Source organism: Diaphorina citri, unplaced genomic scaffold (assembly GCF_000475195.1).
Source record: "Diaphorina citri unplaced genomic scaffold, Diaci psyllid genome assembly version 1.1 scaffold686, whole genome shotgun sequence".
NCBI classification, from domain to species: Eukaryota; Metazoa; Arthropoda; class Insecta; order Hemiptera; family Psyllidae; genus Diaphorina; species Diaphorina citri.
The window spans coordinates 135,636-148,542 of NW_007378119.1; the positions used below are offsets into that span (position 1 = coordinate 135,636).

General features: G+C 37.2%; 3 protein-coding genes across 6 annotated transcripts; 1 reads left to right on the forward strand and 2 right to left on the reverse strand.

Annotated features, from left to right (window-relative positions):
* Nucleotides 1-1,769: 1,769 nt before the first annotated feature.
* Nucleotides 1,770-2,901, reverse strand: LOC103511210. The gene is made up of 3 exons (XM_008475930.3): nucleotides 2,667-2,901; nucleotides 2,090-2,243; nucleotides 1,770-1,802 (listed from the first exon to the last, which is right to left on the reverse strand). The coding sequence occupies exons 1-3, from the start codon at nucleotides 2,804-2,806 to the stop codon at nucleotides 1,770-1,772; spliced, it is 327 nt and encodes a 108-aa protein (XP_008474152.2). The 5' UTR covers nucleotides 2,807-2,901.
* Nucleotides 2,902-3,077: 176 nt separating this feature from the next.
* Nucleotides 3,078-8,341, forward strand: LOC103511194 (deubiquitinase DESI2). 4 transcript variants are annotated; one of them, XR_003392090.1, is made up of 8 exons: nucleotides 3,080-3,424; nucleotides 4,074-4,133; nucleotides 4,841-4,905; nucleotides 5,402-5,474; nucleotides 5,858-5,951; nucleotides 6,392-6,533; nucleotides 7,340-7,596; nucleotides 7,683-8,341. XR_003392090.1 is itself a non-coding variant. In XM_026825040.1 (7 exons), the coding sequence occupies exons 1-7, from the start codon at nucleotides 3,397-3,399 to the stop codon at nucleotides 7,508-7,510; spliced, it is 633 nt and encodes a 210-aa protein (XP_026680841.1). In that variant the 5' UTR covers nucleotides 3,078-3,396; the 3' UTR covers nucleotides 7,511-7,610. The 4 variants fall into 4 exon arrangements, 3 of the variants coding, with proteins under 3 accessions (XP_026680841.1, XP_008474134.2, XP_008474132.1); XM_026825040.1 differs by lacking the exons at nucleotides 4,841-4,905; nucleotides 7,683-8,341 and adding an exon at nucleotides 4,752-4,816 and having other exon boundaries at nucleotides 3,078-3,424; nucleotides 7,340-7,610; XM_008475910.3 differs by lacking the exon at nucleotides 7,683-8,341 and having other exon boundaries at nucleotides 7,340-7,610.
* Nucleotides 8,342-9,022: 681 nt separating this feature from the next.
* On the reverse strand, nucleotides 9,023-11,779 carry LOC103511192 (mediator of RNA polymerase II transcription subunit 8). Its single transcript, XM_008475909.3, has 5 exons — nucleotides 11,603-11,779; nucleotides 11,269-11,454; nucleotides 10,806-11,051; nucleotides 10,171-10,459; nucleotides 9,023-9,605 (listed from the first exon to the last, which is right to left on the reverse strand). The coding sequence occupies exons 2-5, from the start codon at nucleotides 11,431-11,433 to the stop codon at nucleotides 9,526-9,528; spliced, it is 780 nt and encodes a 259-aa protein (XP_008474131.1). The 5' UTR covers nucleotides 11,434-11,454; nucleotides 11,603-11,779; the 3' UTR covers nucleotides 9,023-9,525.
* Between the last annotated feature and the right edge of the window lie 1,128 nt (nucleotides 11,780-12,907).

Below are 12,907 nucleotides of genomic sequence, written 5' to 3' on the forward strand. Positions count from 1 at the left end.
TGAGATAGTGCGGTTTGCGGTATTTTGACCGCCCCTTCTGATTCTCGCGAGGCTGACTATCTCCAATCCTGTCCTCCTTCTCGATTTCGGTACGAAAAGAGCCTCCGTTGTCACAGTTCCTTTATTAAAACGTCTTTTTTTTTTCATTAATTAAATTTAAGTCCCCTATTTTATGCAAGTCTTCTAAAAAATGTCATCTCAACGTCTCTACTCTTTCGCCATCGTATCAGGCGGCTGCATGCATCTCAACATGTCCCTTCGTGCAAGTTCGAATTCCTGTTGGATTGTGGCCGGGAATTCATCGATGGGCTCCAAAGTGCACCGTGTCCCCCTTACTGTGAAAAGCTGGCCTCATTCACCCAATCATCCGCGGAACTGTCTTTCTACTTGCGAGACAAAGCCCGCAAGACCTCCAAGAAGTATTTGCTCAAAGTAAGGGAACTTGTTTCTTCCTCTTTCATAAAAAAAACAACAACCGAAAGTGGGTGCAGTTGATTAGCATCGGTGGACCTTTGAACCTCAGAGGTTGGTGGGTTTCGATGTCTAATTCAAGTCATAAATTTAGCGTAAGTATATATTACGGGGAACCGACATTTGGTGACAAGCATTTATGGGCTCAACACAATTAAAATTCCTTTCGAAAAAAAAAAAAAAAAAAAAAAAATGGATATTCAGATTAGCTTTAATTCAAAGAGTTAAAGTTAAAACGAGAGTTTAAACTCACTTTGTGGCCCCCCGGCCTTAAACGGGTTTTTTCCTTCAACAATTAAATTGATTCCAAGGTTAAGCCCACTACAACAGCAACTACCCACGAAGGAACAGAAAAAATGCCAAAGGACTACTTACCCTTTTTCTTCCCATTAAACGTCTTTTGTTCCATCTATTCCACTCCATCTTTGAATTGTATGAATCGCTTTCTAAATTTTATGAATGGGTCTCTGAATTTTATGTCTTGATCTCTGAATTTCATGACTGGATCTCTGAATTCCACGTCTGGATCTCTAAATTTCTAATATGGATCCATGACTTGAATCTCTGAATTTCATGAATAGATCTCTAAATTCCATGACAGGATCTCTGAATTCCATGATCTCTAAATTTCTTTGCCAGGACGCGGGAGTCGAATTCAAACAAGGAGACTCAAGCACCGTCACCAAATGCACGGTACAACTACAACGCGAGCTGAATGGCGAGTTGTACGATAGCGCCTGCAATTTACCTGTGGAGAGTTCGGCGTTGTGTAGGTAAGTAAATGGATTAGGTATACGATACGAATGGATTATACCAGTGATTATTTTTTTTCACGGGAAAAGGCGAGATCACTTTCTACGTTTCTACGGAGTCTGCCAAATTCGTAGAGAAGTGTACACAGGTCATAGAGCGCTCTATAACCTGTATACAATATCTCTAATCTCTGTAATATCTTCTTTTTCGTCAGCCTCTGAATCAGCCCTAACTAGGGTGATTGCTTTGGGCTGACATTTGGTTTTGGCTACAAATTTTACGAGCGGATGCCCTTCGCACTCAACTTTTGCTATTTTTTTTAGCAAGGGAAATTTCAGGCTGGTATGCTCCTGTTCAAAGTCCCCCAGCCAGACTAAGCTGGTCTACTCTCTATTTAACGTCCCCCCATCCTGACCAATATCTCAAATCTCTATAATATACTATAACTAAAATCTTATCTAGCTAAAATCTTATAATAACCATATTCACCCTGCACTAGGCGTCACTATATTGAGCACCTAAGCGGGCGCATTTTCCAGCACAAGTTAGAGTGTGTTGCACTGCAAACACAACAATTCCTGTAAAAGGGAAAAAGAAAATTAATATATTAATCACAATAAATAAATAAAGGGTTACAATTCATTATCCATAGTTTGGCATAGTAGCAAGTGAAAAACTGTGTAGCAAGTGAAAAACTCAAAGTATCCTTAAGTTTACTTAATTAGTACTAAAAATTCCAACATTCAATTTACTACTTTGAGATTCTTTATATGGGTTACAAAAGCTCAATATCCCTTCCAGGAATGAGCTTTCATCTGTTGATACTTATCTGTCTCAAACTTCAACAGACTATAAGCATACTTACCAGGGCAGTCACTTTGTATCTTCCTTTTCTCTTAACTTTAGGTATAGTTTTCATTTCATAATAACCATTTCTCCAAAGATTAAAACAGTAAGGACACATTTCTTTTTCATTGATTTTATAAGATTCTTCATCTTCACATTTCAAATAAGATTCACTGTAAAATTAAAAGAATGTGTTGCGGGGGGGAGTAAATAATACAAAACATACTACATACAAAATTTTAGTCAAACACAGAAGAATCAAACCATGAAAAGAAAAAAAAAATCTTCAACATAATAAACCTGCCACTCATGCTCAGACCATCTATCAAACAGTCTGACTGTGAATGCCAGAAAAATCTTAAGATCCAGATCTCTCAGATAATCTGATGGACCTTAGTGGTCAAGACACTTACCTGGTATGCAGGAGGCCACAAGTTCAATACCATTTATTTGAGAATTTGACTGCATAGCACACCTTCTGACGTTAGAGTTACAGAGTGGTTACCTGTTTGCTGAAGTGTCCATTATTATCTGTTGATAGATTGATACTTACCTGTCTTAGATTATTATGAAATGAAACTTGAGAAGTTACTTACGTCAAGTGTGCTTGAATGACATTTGTATTCTCCCCAGCAGAATGCATATTCCATGAGAATTCTTGCATAGCATTCCTCAAGAACATTGCATGTTCCACAGCAGTGGCTCTATCAGTTTTCATCTCAGTATTCTCAGCCATTGTCCAAGATTACCAAGACAATTTAATAGAAAGTTGGAAAGCCACACTCAACCATTTCCCTTTTCTCTACTTTTCCATGCCATTTTATTTAAAATTTCGCGGGCTCCTTGTAAATATAATCTACAACGTTGCCAAGTTGGATGCCACGAAAAATACGCTGAAAAAGAGCGTATTAAAATAGGTCGATCGACTGAAATGGAAGTGTAGACGCGCCCTTCGTTCATTTTGAAATCAGCTGTTTTTGTAAACAAAAAATGCAAGAGCAGAAAATGCAAATGCAAAGCAAAGCAGAATGATAAAGATAAAAAAGAAAAAACTTCACAACTTCACAAGATCACAAGTGGATAAAAAATCTGAGCTATCAGAAAGCTCGAAGTTTACCTTGTGTGTTTTGCGTTTAAGGACTTTTTAACCCCTACAGTCTTCAGAAATCGACAGAGCGTTCTAAATTTTACTGTTTTGGAACGAGATTTTAGAAATCGATTGCACATCATGGGTGTCATGCCTCAGCTTTGATTTGAGCATACTCTGACAGAAAATGATCTCCAACAGCTTTTTGTCACAATGAAAGTACACTTGAACAGATTTAGATGACTACTGCCAGTTGGAAAAGATTGGGTAAGTCCTATCAGGGTTGTTTAGTGAGAATAAGCATGTCACTGGATGAGAAGCTCTTTTATTGTGCTAAGCTAAACTACCCATGCACTATCAACATGTCAGACATATTGACAATACTGTAACCTCATCATTGCAGCTACACCTATGATTGATTACAGGGTTAAGTTAAACACAAGAAGAAGCTTCCTTTTTCATTGTCATGGCTTTGGAATAATTACCCAGGGTTCTTATGGACACATTTTCAATTCCACAAGATAAATAGGCATAGTTATGCCCCCCTGAACACTTGCACCTATGGGTCTATATACTCACCACCTTATTGGCCCTTGCACTGCCAACTACAATGGCTAAGAGGCAAAGCAGACCAAGTCCAAAAAAAGCATTTGGAGATAATTGGAGTCAAAGTTTAGGACTAGTTAAAGTTTAAATAGAGATAGCCATTTTGTTTTTGCTCTCATTTCAATACAACACTAAACTGGTTTGCAACCAATATAAAAAGTAGATCTTTTCACACTCCTTCCAATGATATAGATAACTCAGAAAGTTGATTTTTGGACTTAGTTGCTCTGCCTTGTACCCTTTAATTATTAATTCAATTAATTATGAAAGGGGCCTAAAACTTGAACTAATTTTGAGTTTTCTTTTTCAGGTTCTTATCTCCAAATTCCTTGTTGTAGTTGCCTTCAACCTAATCCTTCCCTAATCTCTGGTGCATTATCAACATGTCAGATATCTTGACAATACTGTAACCTCATCATTGCAGCTACACCTATGATTGATTACAGGGTTATGTTAAACACAAGAAGAAGCTTCCTTTCTCATTGTCATGGCTTTGGAATAATTACCCAGGGTTCTTACGGACACATTTTCAATTCCACAAGATAAATACCCATAGTTATGCCCCTTGAACACTTGCACCTATGGGTCTACATACTCACCACCTTATTGGCCCTTGCACTGCCAACTACAATTGAATGGCTAAGAGTCAAAGCGGACCAAGTCCAAAAACATTTTGAGATAATTGGAGTCAAAGTTCAGGACTAAATAAAGTTTAAATAGAGATAGCCATTTTGTTTTTGCTCTCATTTCAATACAACACTAAACTGAAGTTTGCAACCAATATAAAAAGTAGATCTTTTCACACTCCTTCCAATGATGTAGATAACTCAGAAAGTAAATTTTTGGACTTAGTTGCTCTGCCTTGTACCCATTCAATTAATTATGAAAGGGGCTTAAAAATGAACTAATTTTGAGTTTTCTTTTTCAGGTTCTTATCTCCAAATTCCTTGTTGTAGTTGCCTTCAACCTAATCCTTCCCTGATCTCTGAGAACACAGGACTGCTAGATATCACAATGGCACGAGAACCTATCCTACTTAATGTCTATGATATGGTAAGTTAGCAGGGCAAATCTCTGAGAACACAGGACTGCTAGATATCACAATGGCACGAGAACCTATCCTACTTAATGTCTATGATATGGTAAGTTAGCAGGGCAAATTTGTCTTTGAAGGGACATTGGTTACCACCAAAGCTGGAGACTGTCTCAATGTAGATAAAGCAGTTTCCCACAAAACACTCTTGGATAGTATTAACTCATTGTTACCTACTTACTAATTTGTCAGTTTTTTTTTACCTAGGGACAAATAGGAAAATAAAAGTATGTATTAAATTAAATAAATTAATTACATAAGAAATACTCTTTACTTTATAAAGGGGGGCTTTGATGTTCTGAACTGTTAGTAAAACTACTACTGACAAAACCTTGGTACAACAAATACTTTTTAGATGGTAGATGGTTTTACTCAACTTGAGATCTCTGTTGTTATAATCAATGTTAATATAGGCTGGGCAGTGCTTTGAACTCTTGATGTTCATGTGCCTCCTGGCACACTTGATTTAAATCAGCTCTTCCTTGAATTTTGTAGTACTGAGGTTCCACTGTGGGATATTAATTCAAATTCTCATCTACTTGCAGCTTTGGACAAATGACTACACATCTACATTGGGGCTAGGTGTGTTCCATTCCGGAATAGAAGTCTATGGCGTAGGTAAGTATTATCTTTTAAGGTGGTAAAGGTGGGGAATAGGGAAATTTAACATTGCCTGTTCCATTTCCCAATTTCCCACAATTACCACTTTGAAATTTCTAAAAGGAAAATGTGTGTTATCTACTGGAGGGAAAGTTGTTATTTTCCTCCTCAGTGTTGGTTGTAGCATTTGTAACTTTATGAGACTTTTTTTTGCCAATAGATTTATTCTATTCTTCTGCCCTGATTATCTAAAGGTTCAGGGGAGTCTCACTTGTTGCTACTGTCATAAAATAACTAGTAACTGAGCTCTTGTGGAAATATAGCACCCATTGCCCTAAAACTTTATCGCACTTAATGTGAATGAAGTATTTTACTCAAGTTATATCATTGTTATGTTCCAGAATATGCATATGGTGGACATCAATATCCTTTCTCTGGTATTTTTCGAATCAGTCCTCGAGATGCCAAGGAATTAGGAGAACAATTTGCTTTCAGGTAGGTTACCTACAGTACTTGATATTTCTATCTAAAGTAGACTCTGTGAGTGTTTTTTTTTTCTGATCAAACCTGATAGTAAGGTGTATGTTTTAACTCAACAGTTTTGTTTTTGGATGAGATGTTTTTTTCTTCTTTTTCTTATAGAGTTTTTTTTTTCCTCTAAATTGTTATTGTTATGACATATTCTGATATATTAACTTATCTCCTCGTGTTGGTTTCAGGGAAAGCATACAAATAGGTTCAACGGATTTCACCGAGTCAGACGTAAAACGAATTGTCACTGAGTTAGGCAAGGAATATCGAGGTGACCGCTATCATTTGATGAACAAAGGGTGAGATGTTTTTTTTCTTCTTTTTCTTATAGAGTTTTTTTTTCTAAATTGTTATTGTTATGACATATTCTGATATATCAACTTATCTCCTGGTGTTGGTTTCAGGGAAAGCATACAAATAGGTTCGACGGATTTCACCGAGTCAGACGTAAAACGAATTGTCACTGAGTTAGGCAAGGAATATCGAGGTGACCGCTATCATTTGATGAACAAAAACTGTAACCATTTCTCCAACGAATTGACCAAGGTAAGTGTCTTCTGCCAGCTTAGTAAGCTTGGAGGGTAGCAGATCTCGAAGGCGCTAGGTCGCGGGTTCGATTCCGGCCCGGGGGGGATTTTATCCTCGATGGATAAGGTTCGTTTTCGTAGTGGCTAACTTTCTCCTATCTTGTCCTCCTCTCTTCACTTTCGAGACGACAAGACCTTAGCAGTTACAGTCCTTATCAAACCTCTCGAAAAACGTCTTCTTTTCTCTGCATACATACCTTAGTTGTTATAAATTGTTATAGATCGACCGGCCGTTGATTGACATCGATCATTGATTGATCGACGGCCGTCGACTATGTGTAGACAGTGGACACACCTTTACAATTAGTTAGCTTAGCTTGGTTTGATTGATATGAATATTTAAATAAATAAATAAATACAAAAGTGAACGCATTCTTTGTTGATAGTTGATACTAAACTTCATAATGACTACTGTTTTGTATTAGATCGTTCGGCGTCGTAAGATTAGAAATATGCATCCAGTCATGTAGGCATATTGTTTGAATTTCTGGCTCTAGTTAGCTTAGCTTGGTTTGATTGATATGAATATTTAAGTAAATAAATACAAAAGTGAACGCATTCTTTGTTGATAGTTGATACTAAACTTCATAAAGACTACTGTTTTGTATTAGATCGTTCGGCGTCGTAAGATTAGAAATATGCATCCAGTCATGTAGGCATATTGTTTGAATTTCTGGCTCGATGTCGCAAGTCTAGGAGTATGAAACCCACTGTACAGCGCGACGGAGTGTTGGTGTTAAGTCTCGTGTTATTCCTGGATTTCAGATTCTATGCGGTCAAGAAATCCCTGGCTGGGTGAACCGACTGGCCTATTTCAGTTCTTGTGTGCCATTCCTGCAACGATGCCTGCCCAAAGAGTGGCTCACTCCTGATGCCCTCACTCAATCTATCAACTATTCTATGAGTAGCGACACATCCAACCATAGTTCCACCTAACCTCGGTCTAGCCCTGTACAATGTTGATGTTGCCTTGTGTTCATTGGGAAAGATTCTCGGGCAGGTCATTCACGGGAAAAAAAATTGTGGGTGGGGAAAATATTTCATCCCCGCATATTGACCAGTTTTAATCATTACCACGGCGCATTTTTCCCCACGTCAAATTGAACAGTGTGGGTGGGGAAAATATTTCATCCCCGCATATTGACCAGTTTTAATCATTACCACGGCGCATTTTTCCCCACGTCAAATTGAACAGTTTTAAATTTCATTAAAAAACAAATTCCAGTATTATATTTTCCCGATAAGCAAGCATTGTTTTGGTCATAATATTTTAGACTTCGTTTACGTAACTACCGTACAACCCCATGTCAAGTAAGTAACTTATTACCCTACCTAAATTTATTTGTTCCTTTTTAAAACAAACGAGTTTTGCACTTGTTATACACCAAATGAAAATTATTTTCTTTCATATTTTTTTTCTCATTATTTTTCGGACATATTTTAATGAAATATTTTCTATATATTTTTTTTCGATGGTGACTAGTAGACCCCTTATTGAAAGTTGTGTTAGGTTTGTTCTCATAGGGACAACTTCTCAGAACAAAGTTGTAATAATGAGCTCAGACAGCCAGTATGAGGAGGCATTTTGACCTGCCTTTTGGCTTTAAAGACGCTCATTTGTTTTGGTTACAGAAATAGGCTGAAACTTGGTTTAACGCATGGGTAGGAACATCATTCAAAGAGATTAATTTTTTAGCCATGTCTTTGGTGCATTGTCAAGATCGATAATACTTTTTTCGTCTTATTTAAATATGATAAGGTACCCCACTCTATTGATCTACTTATTTACTGATAGTTTAAAAAATGAAATTAAGTTTAATTATTTTATCTTTGTAAATTTTATTTTTTTATTCCGTTTACTTGAATGTAAAATATTGGAGACCACCATGTAGGAAAAATGTATGCATTTCCAAGAAAGACATTTAATTAAGAAACAAAACACGATCGTAACTAGGTAAATAATTTCCAACAACAAAACAATATTCAAACGTTTTTTTGTTACAATATTTATTTATACATACTTGAAATTTACACTTGCAGCCTCCCATCTCTTACATTGTACATAATATTTAAATTCTATTTCTTAAAAACTATTTAAATGTTCATTCTGTTACAATACTCTTGACACATCGTTGCTGCAGAAATAAGACCACCTATCAACTTTACTTTACAAATTTACAGCAGAGACAAGATGCTAGTTTGCTAGGTGAATTTGCTTCTGAAGGTATGATATATCGCATTTTTGCTGAATTAGTTCGGTAAAATGGGATACTAGAAACTTCTGTAGTTCAGTATGTAGCAAGCTCTGGGTTCATCCGATTTTTTCCACTTTAGTTGGATTTTTGGAGTGAACTCAGCCTCTTATTTATTATTGAATTAAAAACATCTAAAATTAAAAGAGAATAATGAAAATGGTGCATGTATAACTTGTAAATATTCCGTTATTAATTTTACTTCTTTCTTCTACTTTTTTTTCCTCGTATTTCTTTTTGGTGAATGGTAAACATAATCTAGGTTGAAGTGACACACACAGTTCAAATAGCTGAAAATGTTTTCTTTAGGAAACAAGTTTTTGCTCAGGAAAGTTTCAAGTAAGGTTTTTCCTTCCTCAATTTTGTAATCTTTTAATCCGAGTAAATTTTTCTCCTTTATGTTTTTGTTGTAATTATTTATTGTATCTTAAATTTATTGCATTACAAAATCTCTATTAAATTCAATAAATTATTGACTTATATAAATAAAAATATGAAATTGTATTTAAATAAAAAAATAAGTGAAGCCAATTCCTTGTTATTTATGATCAGGACCAAAACCAAATAGATTCGTAAAAGCTCAACCCATCCTATAGGGCTGTTTGCTTCTACACCTAAGCCTCAAAGTATACCACCTCATGAAGTTAAGCGCAAACATATTGACTTATTTTGACATCACTGCATGAACGTTGTGTTGATTTATCTTGAGTAGGGATGTATAGCAGCGGCTGCCTTGATGTTGGTTTTGATGCCACTAGGGTTTTTGCCCATCATACCCACTGAAAAAAGAGAGAAATCCATCAAGTAAAAAAGGAGAAAAAAAGAGCTTGGTAGAACAAAGTTTCAATTTTAAATAGGTTTTCTAAAACGCCAGAGAACACGTTTCTTGGAGGGTGACGCGTCGTGCTAAGTCACGACTTCGATTCTCGCCCTGGCGGATTTTATCCTAAACAGATAAGGTTCGTTCTCGGAACGGCTGGCATTCTCCTATCCTTGTCTTCCTTCTCTCTTCACTTGCGAGACGATAAGACCTCAGAAGTTACAGTTCCCTCTATCTGAACACCTTGTTCACTGTAGAGACTTCATAGGTACATATTAGCCTTAGGTAATCTAATTTTTTTTCTATCCTATCAGATATGATGAAAATCAGTCATTTTGCTGTCAGCGAAATCGAGATTCTTTAAAAATTTGTGTGTTTCCCCTTCTATGCAGTCTACGTCCGAAACTCCTTCTCCTCCCTCCCTACTCTCCCGAAATTAGTTAAATTTCCCCCTTGTATGCAGTCTAAATGAGTACATGCTGTAACTCCTCTCTCCCGAAATTAGGTAAGAAACCCCAACTCACTTGGTTGTCCACCAGGGCCCATTGGCATACCAGGTCCAGGGCCCACAGGTCTGCCAGGGCCCCCAGGGGCCACCATCATGCCTGGACCTACTGGTGCTCCAGGGCCGGGCATGATCATCTTGAGCCCCCTACCCATGCCCACAGCTGCTACTAGGGAATGAGTATCAGTGAGTGAGGAGGTTTGGCCGGTGCCTCCTCGGGCTCCAGCTTCTGACTCCCATTCTTCGCGAGCCTTGCTGACAATGTCCAAAACATGAGTGATCACCTTGTTGAATGTGGCTGCTTGTTTCTGAAAACACGGCAATGAGACATTTGGGTTGTAAAGGAATTTTTCATCAGCTCAGTGGTGATGATCAATGGAATCTACAGGAACACCACTTCCCTTTGTCTCAACGGTTTCTTCATGCTCCCTCTGTACTTAGCATCGAAATTAGTAAGTGATAAATTGATAATGAATTTATTCAACCTGGATGCTGAGCTTGCCATATGTACAATGTACAGTTATATTGGTTATGAACAAAATGATAGAGGAGGGTTATGAATACTTATAACAAATCTTGATTTAAAAATCAGTTAAGGGTTCAACACTATCAGACAGATCCAATAGTTCCAAAGCCAGCCTTGGAGGTACTCACCTGGGCAGCATCATAGGAGAGACTAGCAGCTTTGTGTTCCAACTGAATTAACTTGTGCTCCACATCCGGCTCTTGCTTGGTACGTAGATAGTCTGGTACCAAATCATGAGTGAAAGCTGGCACTCGGCCTTCAGTTAGTCGAAGAAGTTCTTCCTCCCTCTCAGGATTCAGAATTAATGGGAGCACGGTCAAGTTTCGAATAGGAGGGGTTTTGTCATGTGAGAGAACTTTTGCTATTGCAGAGAACTGAAAATAACAGAAAAAAGAACATTTTTTTTTTTCTTTTTAAGATGAAAGTGTATGTTGTTGTGCTAGAACAGTGATTATTATTGTCAATTAGTATCAAGCCATGCTTGCCCTGGAATCAAACCAGCAACCCAGTGCTTACAAGGCAGGCATACCATATTATATTTTCTTTTACAAAGTTTAAACAATAAATTTGTACACAATGCTAACTATTTACCTGTCCAGATAATAAGGCAAAGTTGTCCAGGAATGTAGGCCAGTTGAGAGAATCTCGGTCGTGATCTATCTTGAACAACATTCCTACGAGTTGGGATTTGATTTCATTCAGCTTCATAACAACTGACTCTAGGGATGACTCCAGCTGTTTCTCTTCTCTCTGCATTGTGAATTATTTTTCATCAACCTGGAACAGTACAAAATTAGTAGGTAATTCTCTGACAAGCCATTCACTGGTTACATGAAAGGTTTCACAAATTTCTGCCTCAAAAAGTACCTACTGACATTAGAGTGAGATTTATTATTGTGGTACCTATCTAGTTATAGGTACTTACCAGATAATATTGAAAACTGGGGAAAATCCTTCTAAAGAATGGATGAACAATTCTACAGAACAATACGACAATAAGTACTGATTTACTGAATTTTAGTACTCCGGTTTGGTTTTCAAAAATTTCAAACAAGAAGTTTCAAGAAAAGAATCTGATTTATCTCATTTATCTGATAAAAGATCCCTGCTTTCTAGAAACCTACTAATCAGAAAATCGACGTTTTGTTTACAATTTTACACGGTTGCCAAGCCGCCTACACAAAATAGAAAAAAACCTCTTGAGCCGAAAAAACCTCTTCGAGTCTAAAAAAAACCTCATTTTTAATGAAAAATTACCTACTGGTACCTACTGTAATTTTCTCGGTAGCTACCTACTTCATTACGATTACGTGTTGATTTTTAAATTGATTAGGTACCTACAGCAATTAAGATGGGTTTTTATGTGTAGGTAAATATGGTACCTACCTATTATTAAAAATTTTAGTTTTACACTCGTGGTTTGATTGGTAGGTTAGGTACCTATAAGTATACCTAAGAAATTCAGTGGGAACTTTTAAGTAGGTATAACTAGCTACCTACATAAAATTTAGGCAAGGTAGGGAATCTGTGGATCATAGATAGGTTTAATTATACCTACTCACACACACCTACGTACCTTTGACGTGTAGGTACCTACTTAACCTACCTATTTTAGAACTTAAATAGAAAATCAAACCAGTCTTTAAATAGATACTAGGACGGTATAGGTACTCGCACATATTCAGAAAAATGATCGAATTACCTACTCGTTAATTTCTTGTTCGTATTAAATTTGGGTGGGGTTTTGCGGTTTGTTCAAACAAGGTCAAAACTGTCGATCCACTCCTAATCAGGAAAAAAAGGTAGGTAGATATGTATTCACCTAGGTAGGTAGGTACTTGGGACTCATACCTGTCAGTTTTCGGTGTGCGAAGTCCAGAATCTTTGTGGCATAGGGCCTCTAGTATTTAGGTACCTACCTAATCAGTAATCACAATAATTATCACACACCGTTTAAAGAATCCAAGCCCACACACAACTGCCGATCTATTCTCGAGCAAGCAATGGGCTCAGCACACTGTGACATTGTGCTTGAATGCAATAATGCAATCGCACTAAAAAAAATTGTCGTCTTTCCATTTTTGGAGCCTCAATAGAATAAGAACTCCTAGAAGTACACACTCACGCTTTATTGACGTAAGTTTGTATCTTCTCCCCACCACTCTCTCTCCCCGTAACGCCTTCAGAAATATGTACGTCCGGACTTGGGATGGCATAGACCGTGTCAGAA